Below are 12,516 nucleotides of genomic sequence, written 5' to 3'. Positions count from 1 at the left end.
CATGGCACTCAGTGAAAGATGAAATCGTTGCATGGTCATTCAAAAATATGGCATTAGCAATGCCTAAGATGGAATTGAAGATGATACCATATATGAAGGTAGCGAAGAAAAAGATATCAGTGACTGTGAGCAACTGAGCTTTCTAAATTCTGACACTAGCGATGATGAGTTCTTGGGGTTTCCAGAAAATTAGAAGAGTGCTTGAACCTTAAAGTCTCTCCTTGTTTGTTAATGACAGTGATGATGGTTCTTAATACCACTGTTGACTTTACATGGTTGAAATATTATTCTGCTATATTTTATTAAATATATTACTACACCATTTGGTTCAGAATATTTTTTTTCTTGTTTTCCTCCTCTAAAACCTAGGTGCATCTTATAATCATTTGCGTCTTATACTCTGAAAAATATGGTAACTTCTCTACTCTACTTGCTACACTTGTCTTGGTAGGTGTTGTTTGTCACCTATAAAGCATTTCATGGTGTAGGATTTGGGTACCCACTTATCTCTAGTTGCTTTTGCCCATCCAGTAAGATATGACATAGTTAGATAATTCCAGGTACCATCTGTAAAAGACTGTCATCTTCAGAAACTAAACAACAGACAATCTATGTAGGTGTACTGAAGAGACAGACCTTATCTGGCCCTGACCCTACTGTATTGTCACAAAATTTTAAAGATCTGGGTTTTTCAATAGGCTCTGAAGCAAGATAGCCACTCAAATAGTTTCTTATTTTATTATTACCAGATCTTTTTTTATTCTACTGTGATATGATTTGAAATTATGTCCTCCAAGCATTGAGTGATAATAACCTCCTTCACTCCTTCAAGGATATATCTCAAAGAATTATCCAAGAATTTCCAAATTGCTACAGATTCTGTTCCATCCTCTCCAATAAAAATATTGACTCTTCTGTATCACTAAATTGGGATACTGTCTATCTTTCTTTTCTTTATCTATTTTCCACATTAAGTCTGATTATATAAATCTATTGCATTGATCAAACCTAGTACCACAGTTTTGATTCTGCTTCGATTTTTGCAGCATGTATCTTATTTGATCTTTTCTTGGCATTCTTTTTATGTAACACTGAATTCTTTATATGTACTTCTAGACTGAATTTGGAGGAGGAACTGGATCAGATGAAAGTGCATGCCTCTAGAGATAAAACTACAATACAAGAGTTGAATATGTGTTTGCAGCAAGAAAGAGAAGGTAAGCTTGATTTAGCCATCCTGACAATCTACAAGTACTCCTCGCTTAATGTCCTTGTAGCATTGCATTGCAGCATCCCTAAGGACAAGTGATCACTATCACTTGATCACTATTCAAGCAACCATTTCATAATTACCATAGTTGCCGCATCCTCAGCCATGGGAGTGCCATTTGTGATCTTCTTTGCCAGTTTCAATAAGCAAAGTTAATGGAGAAGCCAGCAGGAGGTCACAAATGATGACTGTGGGGTGCTACGAATATGCAGAACTGGGACTGCTGGAACGGCTGTCGTAAGTTGATGTGGTCATGTGACTTCATGTTTTATGCTTGTTTGGTGACAGAGTTCCTGGTCCGAGTTCTTGCTGGGGAAAATTGCTTATACAAGGTCTGTACGTGCTATGCATATGGATTATATATGAAAAATTATTATAAGTCTATAAACCAAATTATGAACTCAGCAGTTATTTTACAGTTCAGATTCATGGTTTCTTTACTTTTTGTAATGGTAACACATTTTGATTCCTTCAAATGCATGAAGAAACAATATTCTTCAGAACCTCTTTCACTTTCATATTTGATTCATTGTTCTGGTTATTATATAGCACTTAGAATTTAGACTTATATCTTGCTTTATGGTGCTTTTGGTTTACAATATCAGCATACTTCCCCCAACAATCTGGGTTCTCATTTTACCAACCTCGGAAGGAGTCAACTTCGAGCTGGTCAGGATCAAACTCCTGGCAGTGGGCAGAGTTAGCCTGCAGTACTGCATTTTAATTACTGCCCCACCACGACTCTTAGACTATTTAATTATAACTAAATCACACTGGACCTGTAAAGCTGGCTATTCATATTTTTTCTTAGTGACTGTAATTGAGTATTATGAAACAATATTTTCATTTGAATCTGACTAGTACTTTTTTAGGTTTTGCTGCCATAGGTAAGTGTCAATATTAATAATACAAAAATATGTGTTGTTGTAATCACAAATTCAAATAGTCTGATATGTATTTGGAGAAATAGTATAACATCACATAAGGACCATGTCTTTTTTTAAAGTGATCCTCCTTGCTTTAAACAAGACCATAATGTTATATAGCTTAGAGGCGTGATGGTGAACCTATGGCACACGTGGCACAGATGGCACCCATAGCCATATCAGTGGGCATTTGAGCTCAGCTCTGGTGTGCATGTGTGCACCGACCAGCTGATTTTTGGGCCTTCTGGGCCCACCAGAAGTAGGGAAACAAGCTGTTTCTTGCCTCTGGAGGGCCTTGGGGAGTGGGTGGGGAAGGCTCGTTTTTCTCTCACACCTGGCTCCAGAGCCTCTCTAGGAGACTGGGAGGGCGAAAAACAGCCTCCCCCCCCCGGATGTCCTCCGGAGGCTGAAAGTTGACAAATGGACTGTTTTAGAGACTCTAAAGAGAAAAATGGGCTTTCTGGGCCATCACGTGCCAGGAGCGGGGGGAGGGGGAGATCGCGTGCATGGGGCAGGGTGCATAGAATTATGGGTGTGGGCACACACGTGCATGATGCCCCCGCCCCCCTTCCTGGCACTCGATGGCAAAAAGGTTAGCCATCACTGGGTTGGAGGAAAGGCCTCTGAGAACTGGATAGATGAGGAAAAAATGTTGTCTTGAACAGAATTACATGACTAGGTAGAGCCTTTCTTTGTAGCAGCATTCCTCCAAAAAATTATGAATGATGATGATGTCCATATATGGTATGCATTCTGACAGATAAATTTAAATTATTTGCATGACTGAAATGAACATTGTAATGAGTCCCACTGTCGTCTGTCGCACTTTTTGTCCCGAATATTCTAGAACATGGAAAAAAATATAAAGGTCCCTTTTCAGTTTTTTAGTCTACCTAGAATATAGAGTATTTGTTAAGATATGGTAGCTGTATGTAATTCATCTATCTAATTCTGTTATATGATCAACACTGAATGCTTTGATCAGTTTATTATTAAAAACTAAAAGAAAATCTCTGAAAAGTAAATGTAGATGTAAAAGCTACAATTGATATTCAAATGAGTGAATATTTTGAAAAAGATTAAAAGTAGAAAATGTATGTAGTACCACTGTGCTAAGGGACTATGCTTGGAACTAACATGGGTGAAAATAGATTTATATCAAGGTAAAGGTACATATTCCCCAGCTGCACAATTTTTTTTCTCTTCTGTTATCTTTAGAGTATTGCTCCATTTATTTCACAAACACAGAAGTTTTAATTGGGCATGACAAGTTCCAAAGACAAAAGAAAGGGCTAATTCAGTCTAACAAACTTGTTAGTCACTGTTTATGCCAAGATGATTGCTAACCTACAGAGAGTAGCATGTTTTTCTTCCACTTCTGCTTTGTTTGTAAATTGAAGATCATACCTGACCTACTCTTTCTACTTATAGTGCTGAATGGGATGGTTAAAGGAAATGTTTCCCGCATATTCATAGGTGTATTTTATAAAGAATGTTATTTCCTAATATTTACAACTTCTAAGCAATTTTGATATAATTATTTTCTTTTATATAACCTACTTACCATTTTGCCATTGTTAGCTGTTGAACATTTTATGAAAGTCAGCTGAATATGTGAACTGACTTCATTGGAAAACATTGGAGCAATTTTTGGACAGGTTGCAGATTTAAGGGTGCAGCAATTAAGAAATGAAACACAGGATGTGTATTTGTGGGTGAATGACTTTTCACTTGTTCCTGACAATTTACAGGAGATAGTTAATTGGAATGACTTATGAAAAGTGTTAGAACTTACACTTAGAAATTTCAGATTATATCCTTTTTTGTACATAATGGCTAATCCATTATAAAGCCAATTTTGAGACTTCAAAAGTTTGGATCTAGGCTTCCGGTTTGGCTCCGCTGTGTTAATGGCGGCAATTTCAGTCCGCCCGTTCTTTGTGATTCTGTGAGAGCTGTTTAGACAGTGCTAATCTTCTGTCAACAGCTCGTAAATCTCTGCCTCGGGCAAAGAGGGGGAGATGAGCATTTGAACTGAAGTTTGAGCCCCCAAGAAAAGCCCCAGAATGATTTCTGGTGGTTTGATGGGAAACGCTCCTTCGATAGTTCAAAAAAGCTCCAGAGTCCAGAACGCCTCTGCAAAAGCAGAGCAAAACGCAGCGTCCATCTCCGTGACTGAAGAGGATTTATGATAAATTTTCAACACGGAAGAATCGAAAGCAGGAAGGCTGGCATTTGCTTGTAAGATGATTTTAACTCCCTGACAGAGAAGTTATTTGAAGAGTGGAGATGAAGAAAGATGGCGTTTTGTTTTTTGAAAGTGAAAGCTAAGGAAATGCTGATTACAATTGCTGGTGTGGAACCTCTAAGAAGAAAATAACAAGATTTTTTTTTTCTAAATGGAATTCTTTTTTTAAAAAAAAAAATCTATTTCTTTTTTTATTATCTTTTTTTTACAGTGTTTAAGAAGAAAAAATTATTGGGATTCTTTTTTTTTTTCTTCTTCTTCTTCTTGATATTACTTAGTTTAAAAATGGCTTTTAAGCAAAGAGATTTAACCACTTCTAAATTATTGGAAATATCTTCACTTCAGGTACGGAAATTGAAAGAAGATATTAAAGACAGTCTAAGGAATTTTTTACAGGAGCTTATGGAGGCTCATCTTTCAGAAATTGATCAAAATTTAATGAAATGGAGAGAAATACTGGATTTTAAAAGATTTGGTGGAAGAGCAGAGTAAGGAGATGAAAAATTATAGGGATCAATTACTCCATTATTGTTATCTAGTACACAGACAGAAGAAAGACTGAATGAATTTAACCAAATTAATTTAGATTTGCAAAGGAAAATAGATGAAGTTCAAATTAATTTGAATTTAGAAAATAAAATAGATGATATTCAGGTTAAGGCTGATAAGGCAGAGGAAGAAAGGGTTATATTACAATATAAATTAATGGAATATGCTATAAGGGTAAGGGTTTAAGAGAATTTAAAGAGGAAAATTTGAAAGAGATTTTTATTCAGGCCTTTGCCCAGATAGAGGAATGGAACCAGAAGATTTTGAAGTTAATATTGAAAAATTTATCGTGTTAATTCCTGGTGGGCAAGGCAGAAGTGTTTACCGAGAGATGTGGTTATTTATTTTACAAATAAGAGGATTAGGTATGGAATTTTGCAAGCATTTTATAAAAATAAATTTCAAATATTAGGACAAGATATAATAATGATGAAGGAAATTCCTCCTAAAATGTTAAGAAAGAGAAAAGAATTTGCCTTTCTGGTGGATGAGCTTAAGAAACATCAGATATATTTTAGATGGGAGGTTCCAGCAGGTTTAACACTGAATTATAAAGGAAAAAAGTATTTTCTCAATACAATTTGTAAAGCACGAGATTTTTATACTAATGTATTAAAGATTGGGAATTCTTTGTTAACAGATGTTAAGTTGAATGGTGAATAGATGGTTGAAAATGTGTAAGATAGAAGAAGGAGGAGAATGTTTAACTTTATTAAATATGATTATGGTTAATTTTTGTAAATGACTTATTGTGGATATAAATGTGTAATTTTAGGGGTACTATATGATATATTAAAGGTATAAAGGAATAGGAAGATGGAATATTGTTTAATTTTGGAGGATAGATAGTAAAATTTAGGAACTTGGATTAAATATTATATTTAAGAGATGGATGTAATGTTAATTAGAATGTAATTGTTATAATAGATATATTTTAGATGGGAGGTTCCAGCAGGTTTAACACTGAATTATAAAGGAAAAAGTATTTTCTCAATACAATTTGTAAAGCACGAGATTTTTATACTAATGTATTAAAGATTGGGAATTCTTTGTTAACAGATGTTAAGTTGAATGGTGAATAGATGGTTGAAAATGTGTAAGATAGAAGAAGGGAGGAGAATGTTTAACTTTATTAAATATGATTATGGTTAATTTTTGTAAATGACTTATTGTGGATATAAATGTGTAATTTTAGGGGTACTATATGATATATTAAAGGTATAAAGGAATAGGAAGATGGAATATTGTTTAATTTTGGAGGATAGATAGTAAAATTTAGGAACTTGGATTAAATATTATATTTAAGAGATGGATGTAATGTTAATTAGAATGTAATTGTTATAATAGATATATTGTGGATGATATAGGTAGTCACCAACTTACGACCACAATTGAATACAAAATTTCTGTTGCTAAGTGAGTCCAATGTTAAGTGAGTTTTGCCCAACTTTATAACCTTTCTTGTCACAGTTGTTAAGTGAATCACAGCAGTTGTTAAATTAGTATCATGGTTGTTAAGTGAATCACTGCAGTTGTTAAATTAGTATCATGGTTGTTAAGTGAATCTGGCTTTCCCATTAACTTTGCTTGTCAGAAGGATGCAAAAGGTGATCGCATGACCCCGAGATACTGCAACCGTCATATATATGAGTCAATTGCCAAATGGCTGAATTTTGATCATGTGACCATGGGGATGCTGCAACTGACACAAGTGTGAAAAACAATCGTTAAGTCACTTTTTTCACTTTTTTCTGCCAAAATACAGAGTTACAATAAACTCAAAGCCAAAATTGTAATCTGGACTACCACATAATTTTTTTTTATTTTTATATTTGTAAAATGGCTTGTAAGTACAGTAGTTTTTTCTAGGTAATGAAGGTTCTCATCTCATTATTACTAAATGACAAACGTATTAAAGTAATAACTGAGAATAAGAAATGTTCACATTCATTTATCTTAAGATAGAGTGAGTAATGGAAAACAAATTGAGTGATAGAAGATGTCGTAGCTGTCACCCGTGGGATAGAAGAAGTTTATGATACATAATTTTAATGACATAGCTGTCAAGAATGGTTTGGCATAATATAGAACCCTTGAAGATGTCTTTCCCAAACTACTGGATTATAGTAGGAAGTAATCGCTTTATTAATTCCTTCTAGAGCAATTTCTAATTTGAAATTCTGGAATGAAAAACATTCAGTTATGGTATCTTCTACCTAAAGTGTGAAATTTCTTTTCTGGCACAGTGATCAATCTCAGTGCTTAAGTTACTTAAGCCCAAATTCAAAAATTTGCTTACAGCAGAGGCTCAAAGATACATTGACATAACATTTATTAGTTGCTTTATTGCAAACAAGGATGAATACTTCTTCCTTAGATATTGTTCCTGTGATCATAAGTTTTGCCTGGTGTGCTAATCTCTGCCTCACCAATGTTAGTATTCATTATCAATGTTTTGGTATAATGTCCCTTTTTTTAACCACCAAAAAATGATATAGGTAGTCCTCAATTTACGACCACAATTGAATACAAAATTTCTGTGGCTAAGTGAGAGCATTGTTAAGTGAATCACAGCAGTTGTTAAGTGAATCACAGCAGTTGTTAAGTGAATCACAGCAGTTGTTAAATTAGTATCATGGTTGTTAAGTGAATCACAGCAGTTGTTAAATTAGTATCATGGTTGTTAAGTGAATCACAGCAGTTGTTAAATTAGTATCATGGTTGTTAAGTGAATCACAGCAGTTGTTAAATTAGTATCATGGTTGTTAAGTGAATCACAGCAGTTGTTAAATTAGTATCATGGTTGTTAAGTGAATCACAGCAGTTGTTAAATTAGTATCATGGTTGTTAAGTGAATCACAGCAGTTGTTAAATTAGTATCATGGTTGTTAAGTGAATCACAGCAGTTGTTAAATTAGTATCATGGTTGTTAAGTGAATCACTGCAGTTGTTAAATTAGTATCATGGTTGTTAAGTGAATCACAGCAGTTGTTAAATTAGTATCATGGTTGTTAAGTGAATCACTGCAGTTGTTAAATTAGTATCATGGTTGTTAAGTGAATCACAGCAGTTGTTAAATTAGTATCATGGTTGTTAAGTGAATCACTGCAGTTGTTAAATTAGTATCATGGTTGTTAAGTGAATCACAGCAGTTGTTAAATTAGTATCATGGTTGTTAAGTGAATCACAGCAGTTGTTAAATTAGTATCATGGTTGTTAAGTGAATCACTGCAGTTGTTAAATTAGTATCATGGTTGTTAAGTGAATCACAGCAGTTGTTAAGTGAATCACAGCAGTTGTTAAATTAGTATCATGGTTGTTAAGTGAATCTGGCTTTCCCATTAACTTTGATTGTCAGAAGGTTGCAAAAGGTGATCGCATGACCCCGAGATACTCCAGCCGTCATATATATGAATCAATTGCCAAAAGGCTGAATTTTGATCATGTGACCATGGGGATCCTGCAACAGACACAAGTGTGAAAAACAATCGTTAAGTCACTTTTTCACTTTCTTATTTTTTTTTAAAAAGTTGAATAATTACAATTCATAATCACAATCATATTATAAATATGCATTGTTCTGTTTCATATCACTTTTGTGTCACTGGGGATTTTAATTTATTTTATTATCTGTCCTTTTTTAACAGATGTATTACAATACAAAGGCATTCCTTCTCATTACCTTGAAGTTATTTTTTCACTGTCTTATTTTTTTTAAAAAGTTGAATAATTACAATTCATAATCACAATCATATTATAAATATGCATTGTTCTGTTTCATATCACTTTTGTGTCACTGGGGATTTTAATTTATTTTATTATCTGTCCTTTTTTAACAGATGTATTACAATACAAAGGCATTCCTTCTCATTACCTTGAAGTTATTTTTTCACTTTTTCTGCCAAAATACAGAGTTACAATAAACTCAAACCCAAAATTGTAATCTGGACTACCACATAATTCTGTTTTTAAAAAAGTTGAATAATTAGAATTCATAATCACAATCATATTATAAATATGCATTGTTCTGTTTCATATCACTTTTGTGTCACTGGGGATTTTAATTTATTTTATTATCTGTCCTTTTTAACAGATGTATTACAATACAAAGGCATTCCTTCTCATTACCTTGAAGTTATTTTTTCACTTTTTCTGCCAAAATACAGAGTTACAATAAACTCAAAGCCAAAATTGTAACAGAAATCAATGCTCTATATTTGGCTTCATTCAAGCTAATGGTTTGTGTGGAAAAACAAATGTGCACTTTCTCAGAGTCAGATTCTTACTGTTATTCTAAATATATGGTTTTATGAATATAAAGTGTGTCTCACTTTAAAGATGGAAAACATTGCATAGTTCTGTACTTATTTTGCACTGTATTAACAAATAATTAGGATCAGATCTTGGAAATCCAAGTGTCCAGGAAAAAAAGAGGAAAAAGAAGACATATTATTCCCTTCCCTTCTATTAGGTTTTCACATCACTAAAAGAGGTACAGGATATATAGTTTGTTCAAGTAGAGCAGTTCGTTAACAGCTGCTTTTTAACGAAGTGTGTTTTAACCTATGTTTTATTTCCAGAGATTATATAGGACATTAAGTCATAATGAAAAGACCAGCCTCTACGTAAAACGTTTAAAGTGATTTTTTTTGGGTATTGTATTTAGATTTCACAATTGGAAAGAAGAATAATGGGCTTTGAAAAAGAATCCAAGAAGCTGAAGGAAATTAATAAAGGGTTAGTTAGGGATAAAAGCGAGCTGAAACTATTACTTAACAAGCATACAGGAGATGCAGAAGACAGAGAAAAAGAGCTGAAGATATTGGTGGAAAAGATCACAGAAGCAAAGAAGGACAAATCAAAGCTCCAGTTAATAATAGATGGATTGGAAAAAGAGGTCACTTCTCTAAAGAGGCAAGTGGCAGAAGGAAATTTATTGAAAAATGAAAATGTGGATTTGGTGATTCAAGTGAAACAACTGCAGACTTTATTGGACAAAGCAAAAATGCTTGACTCCAAAGCCACAGTGGAAGCAGCTTGTGGACAATGTAGGTGTAAGAATACAGGTGCCAATGTTAAATTGAAAACGGGAAAGAAAAAGAGCTTGGTGGAACATCAGTCTCTTTGCAATCAGTCCATCAAGGATATGAGCGGTGCACTTGAGAACTTCAGTAAGGACGGCTGGGAAGATATGAGTGAAAGCAGGTACAGCTCTCATTAACTTAGCTCTGTAGAAGGGACACTGTGCATATGTAAAACACTAGCAAATAGAAATTGAATTTCAACTACTGTCGATTTGGTATGCAGAAAAAATACTGTCAGAGTCTTTGAAATATCTTGGGAGGTCTTGTTCTGAGTTTATTGACTGAAATTTGCATGCAAAATTAGCCACAACTGCATGAGTATTTGAATAGGTGCCAGGAAACCCAAAAGAAGGCAATGCTTGATTTCTTCTAGTGATGCTATTTTCATGTAGTCATGAGGCTTGAAATTGACAGTTTGGCAGGTTGATTTAATTTGCTGGCCCTTTGCATATTCACTGCTGACAGCTAAGGATTCCCAGGCAAGCCTATGAAGTCAGTTTAGTTATCTTGTGACATGTCGACACAGGAGGAGAAACACTTTTCCTCTTAATTTGGTTAGATAAATTTTGAATGACCCATTTCAGCTTGGTACCAGATGTCTACAAGCTGTTTTGTGTCCTTTAAATTAAGGACCATCCACACTAATTATTTCATGTATGTTTTATGCACAGTCATTGTACTGAGTGTAATTGAATGATCGTTGAAAATTAGTTCTGTAACTGTAAGTAGAATTGCATAGGTTCCTTAGATCCCACAACATAACAAAAGTTGTTTCTAAGACTGAAATCAGGTGTTTTATAGTGATTTCATAAGTTATAAGTAACAAAGTTTCTTATCTTTTACTTGATTTTACTTTATATACGTAATTCAGAGACAATCAGAAATATTGTTCAGACAAGGCCTTGTACTGAACTTTTTAATTGTTGGATTGATATCTTGCCTTTTCTTCAGGGGTCAAAGTATGTATGTATGAATGTGGATTTATGAATTTAAAAAAGCTGTCAAAATCAGATAATTTTCAACAGCTTACAAGCTTATATAGTACATTAAAATAACTGAAATAATAGTTTTTCTTCCCATTTTGCTTCACACAAAAATCCTAGCAGGTAGATTTTTCTAAAAATGACTGCTTTTTCAAAAATCACCCAGTGAGCTTCTACAGTTGAGATGGACTTTCATCTGGGTTTCTCTGGTAGTAGTCCAACATCTAAACTGTACAGTATACTATCCACTGTGTTATTTGCTAAATAATTGACTAATTAATGCTATTAATTAGTGATCTCTGGAAAATTGCTTATGGTTTAGCTTTTATATGATAGAAAGAAAGAAAACTTATTAGTTCTCATTTGCAGAACTTTAAATTTTATATATTACTCAAATTCAGCTATTTATAGTTTAAATTTATGATAAGTTTTGCCTGGTGTGCTAATCTCTGCCTCACCAATTTTAGTATTCATTATCAATGTTTTGGTATAATGTCCCTTTTTTTAACCACCAAAAAATGATATAGGTAGTCCTCAATTTACGACCACAATTGAATACAAAATTTCTGTTGCTAAGTGAGACCATTGTTAAGTGAGTTTTGCCCAACTTTACAACCTTTCTTGTCACAGTTGTTAAGTGAATCACTGCAGTTGTTAAATTAGTATCATGGTTGTTAAGTGAATCTGGCTTTCCCATTAACTTTGCTTGTCAGAAGGTTGCAAAAGGTGATCGCATGACCCCGAGATACTGCAACCGTCATAAATATGAGTCAATTGCCAAATGTCTGAATTTTGATCATGTGACCATGGGGATGCTGCAACTGACACAAGTGTGAAAAACAATCGTTAAGTCACTTTTTTCACTTTTTTCTGCCAAAATACAGAGTTACAATAAACTCAAAGCCAAAATTGTAATCTGGACTACCACATATTTTTTTTTTTAAAAAAGTTGAATAATTACAATTCATAATCACAATCATATTATAAATATGCATTGTTCTGTTTCATATCACTTTTGTGTCACTGGGGATTTTAATTTATTTTATTATCTGTCCTTTTTTAACAGATGTATTACAATACAAAGGCATTCCTTCTCATTACCTTGAAGTTATTTTTTCACTGTCTTATTTTTTTTTATTTTTTATTTTGTTTACATTTATACCCCGCCCTTCTCCGAAGACTCAGGGCGGCTTACAGTGTATAAGGCAATAGTCTCATTCTATTTGTATATTTTTACAAAGTCAACTTATTGCCCCCCCAACAATCTGGGTCCTCATTTTACCTACCTTATAAAGGATGGAAGGCTGAGTCAACCTTGAGCTGGTGAGACTTGAACACCTGGCAGTTGGCAGTAAGCAGAATTAGCCTGCAATATGCATTCTAACCACTGCACCACTGTGGCTCTTATATAAAATGTTATCATAATAACTTAATAACATATTGATGCCCTATAAAT

The 12,516-nt window shown here is 33.9% G+C and overlaps 1 protein-coding gene across 1 annotated transcript in view; it reads left to right on the top strand.

Annotated features, from left to right (window-relative positions):
* CNTLN (centlein) overlaps positions 1–12,516 on the top strand; it is a 236,370-nt gene that overhangs the window by 131,733 nt on the left and 92,121 nt on the right. The window contains exons 13-15 of the mRNA XM_058168055.1: positions 1,117–1,305; positions 7,351–7,426; positions 9,660–10,198. Of these exons, the coding sequence (XP_058024038.1) occupies positions 1,117–1,305; positions 7,351–7,426; positions 9,660–10,198 (804 nt within the window). The remainder of the gene's footprint in view (positions 1–1,116; positions 1,306–7,350; positions 7,427–9,659; positions 10,199–12,516) is intronic.

Source organism: Ahaetulla prasina, chromosome 2 (assembly GCF_028640845.1).
Source record: "Ahaetulla prasina isolate Xishuangbanna chromosome 2, ASM2864084v1, whole genome shotgun sequence".
Classification (NCBI taxonomy): domain Eukaryota; kingdom Metazoa; phylum Chordata; class Lepidosauria; order Squamata; family Colubridae; genus Ahaetulla; species Ahaetulla prasina.
This window is presented reverse-complemented; position numbering and strand designations above follow the sequence as displayed.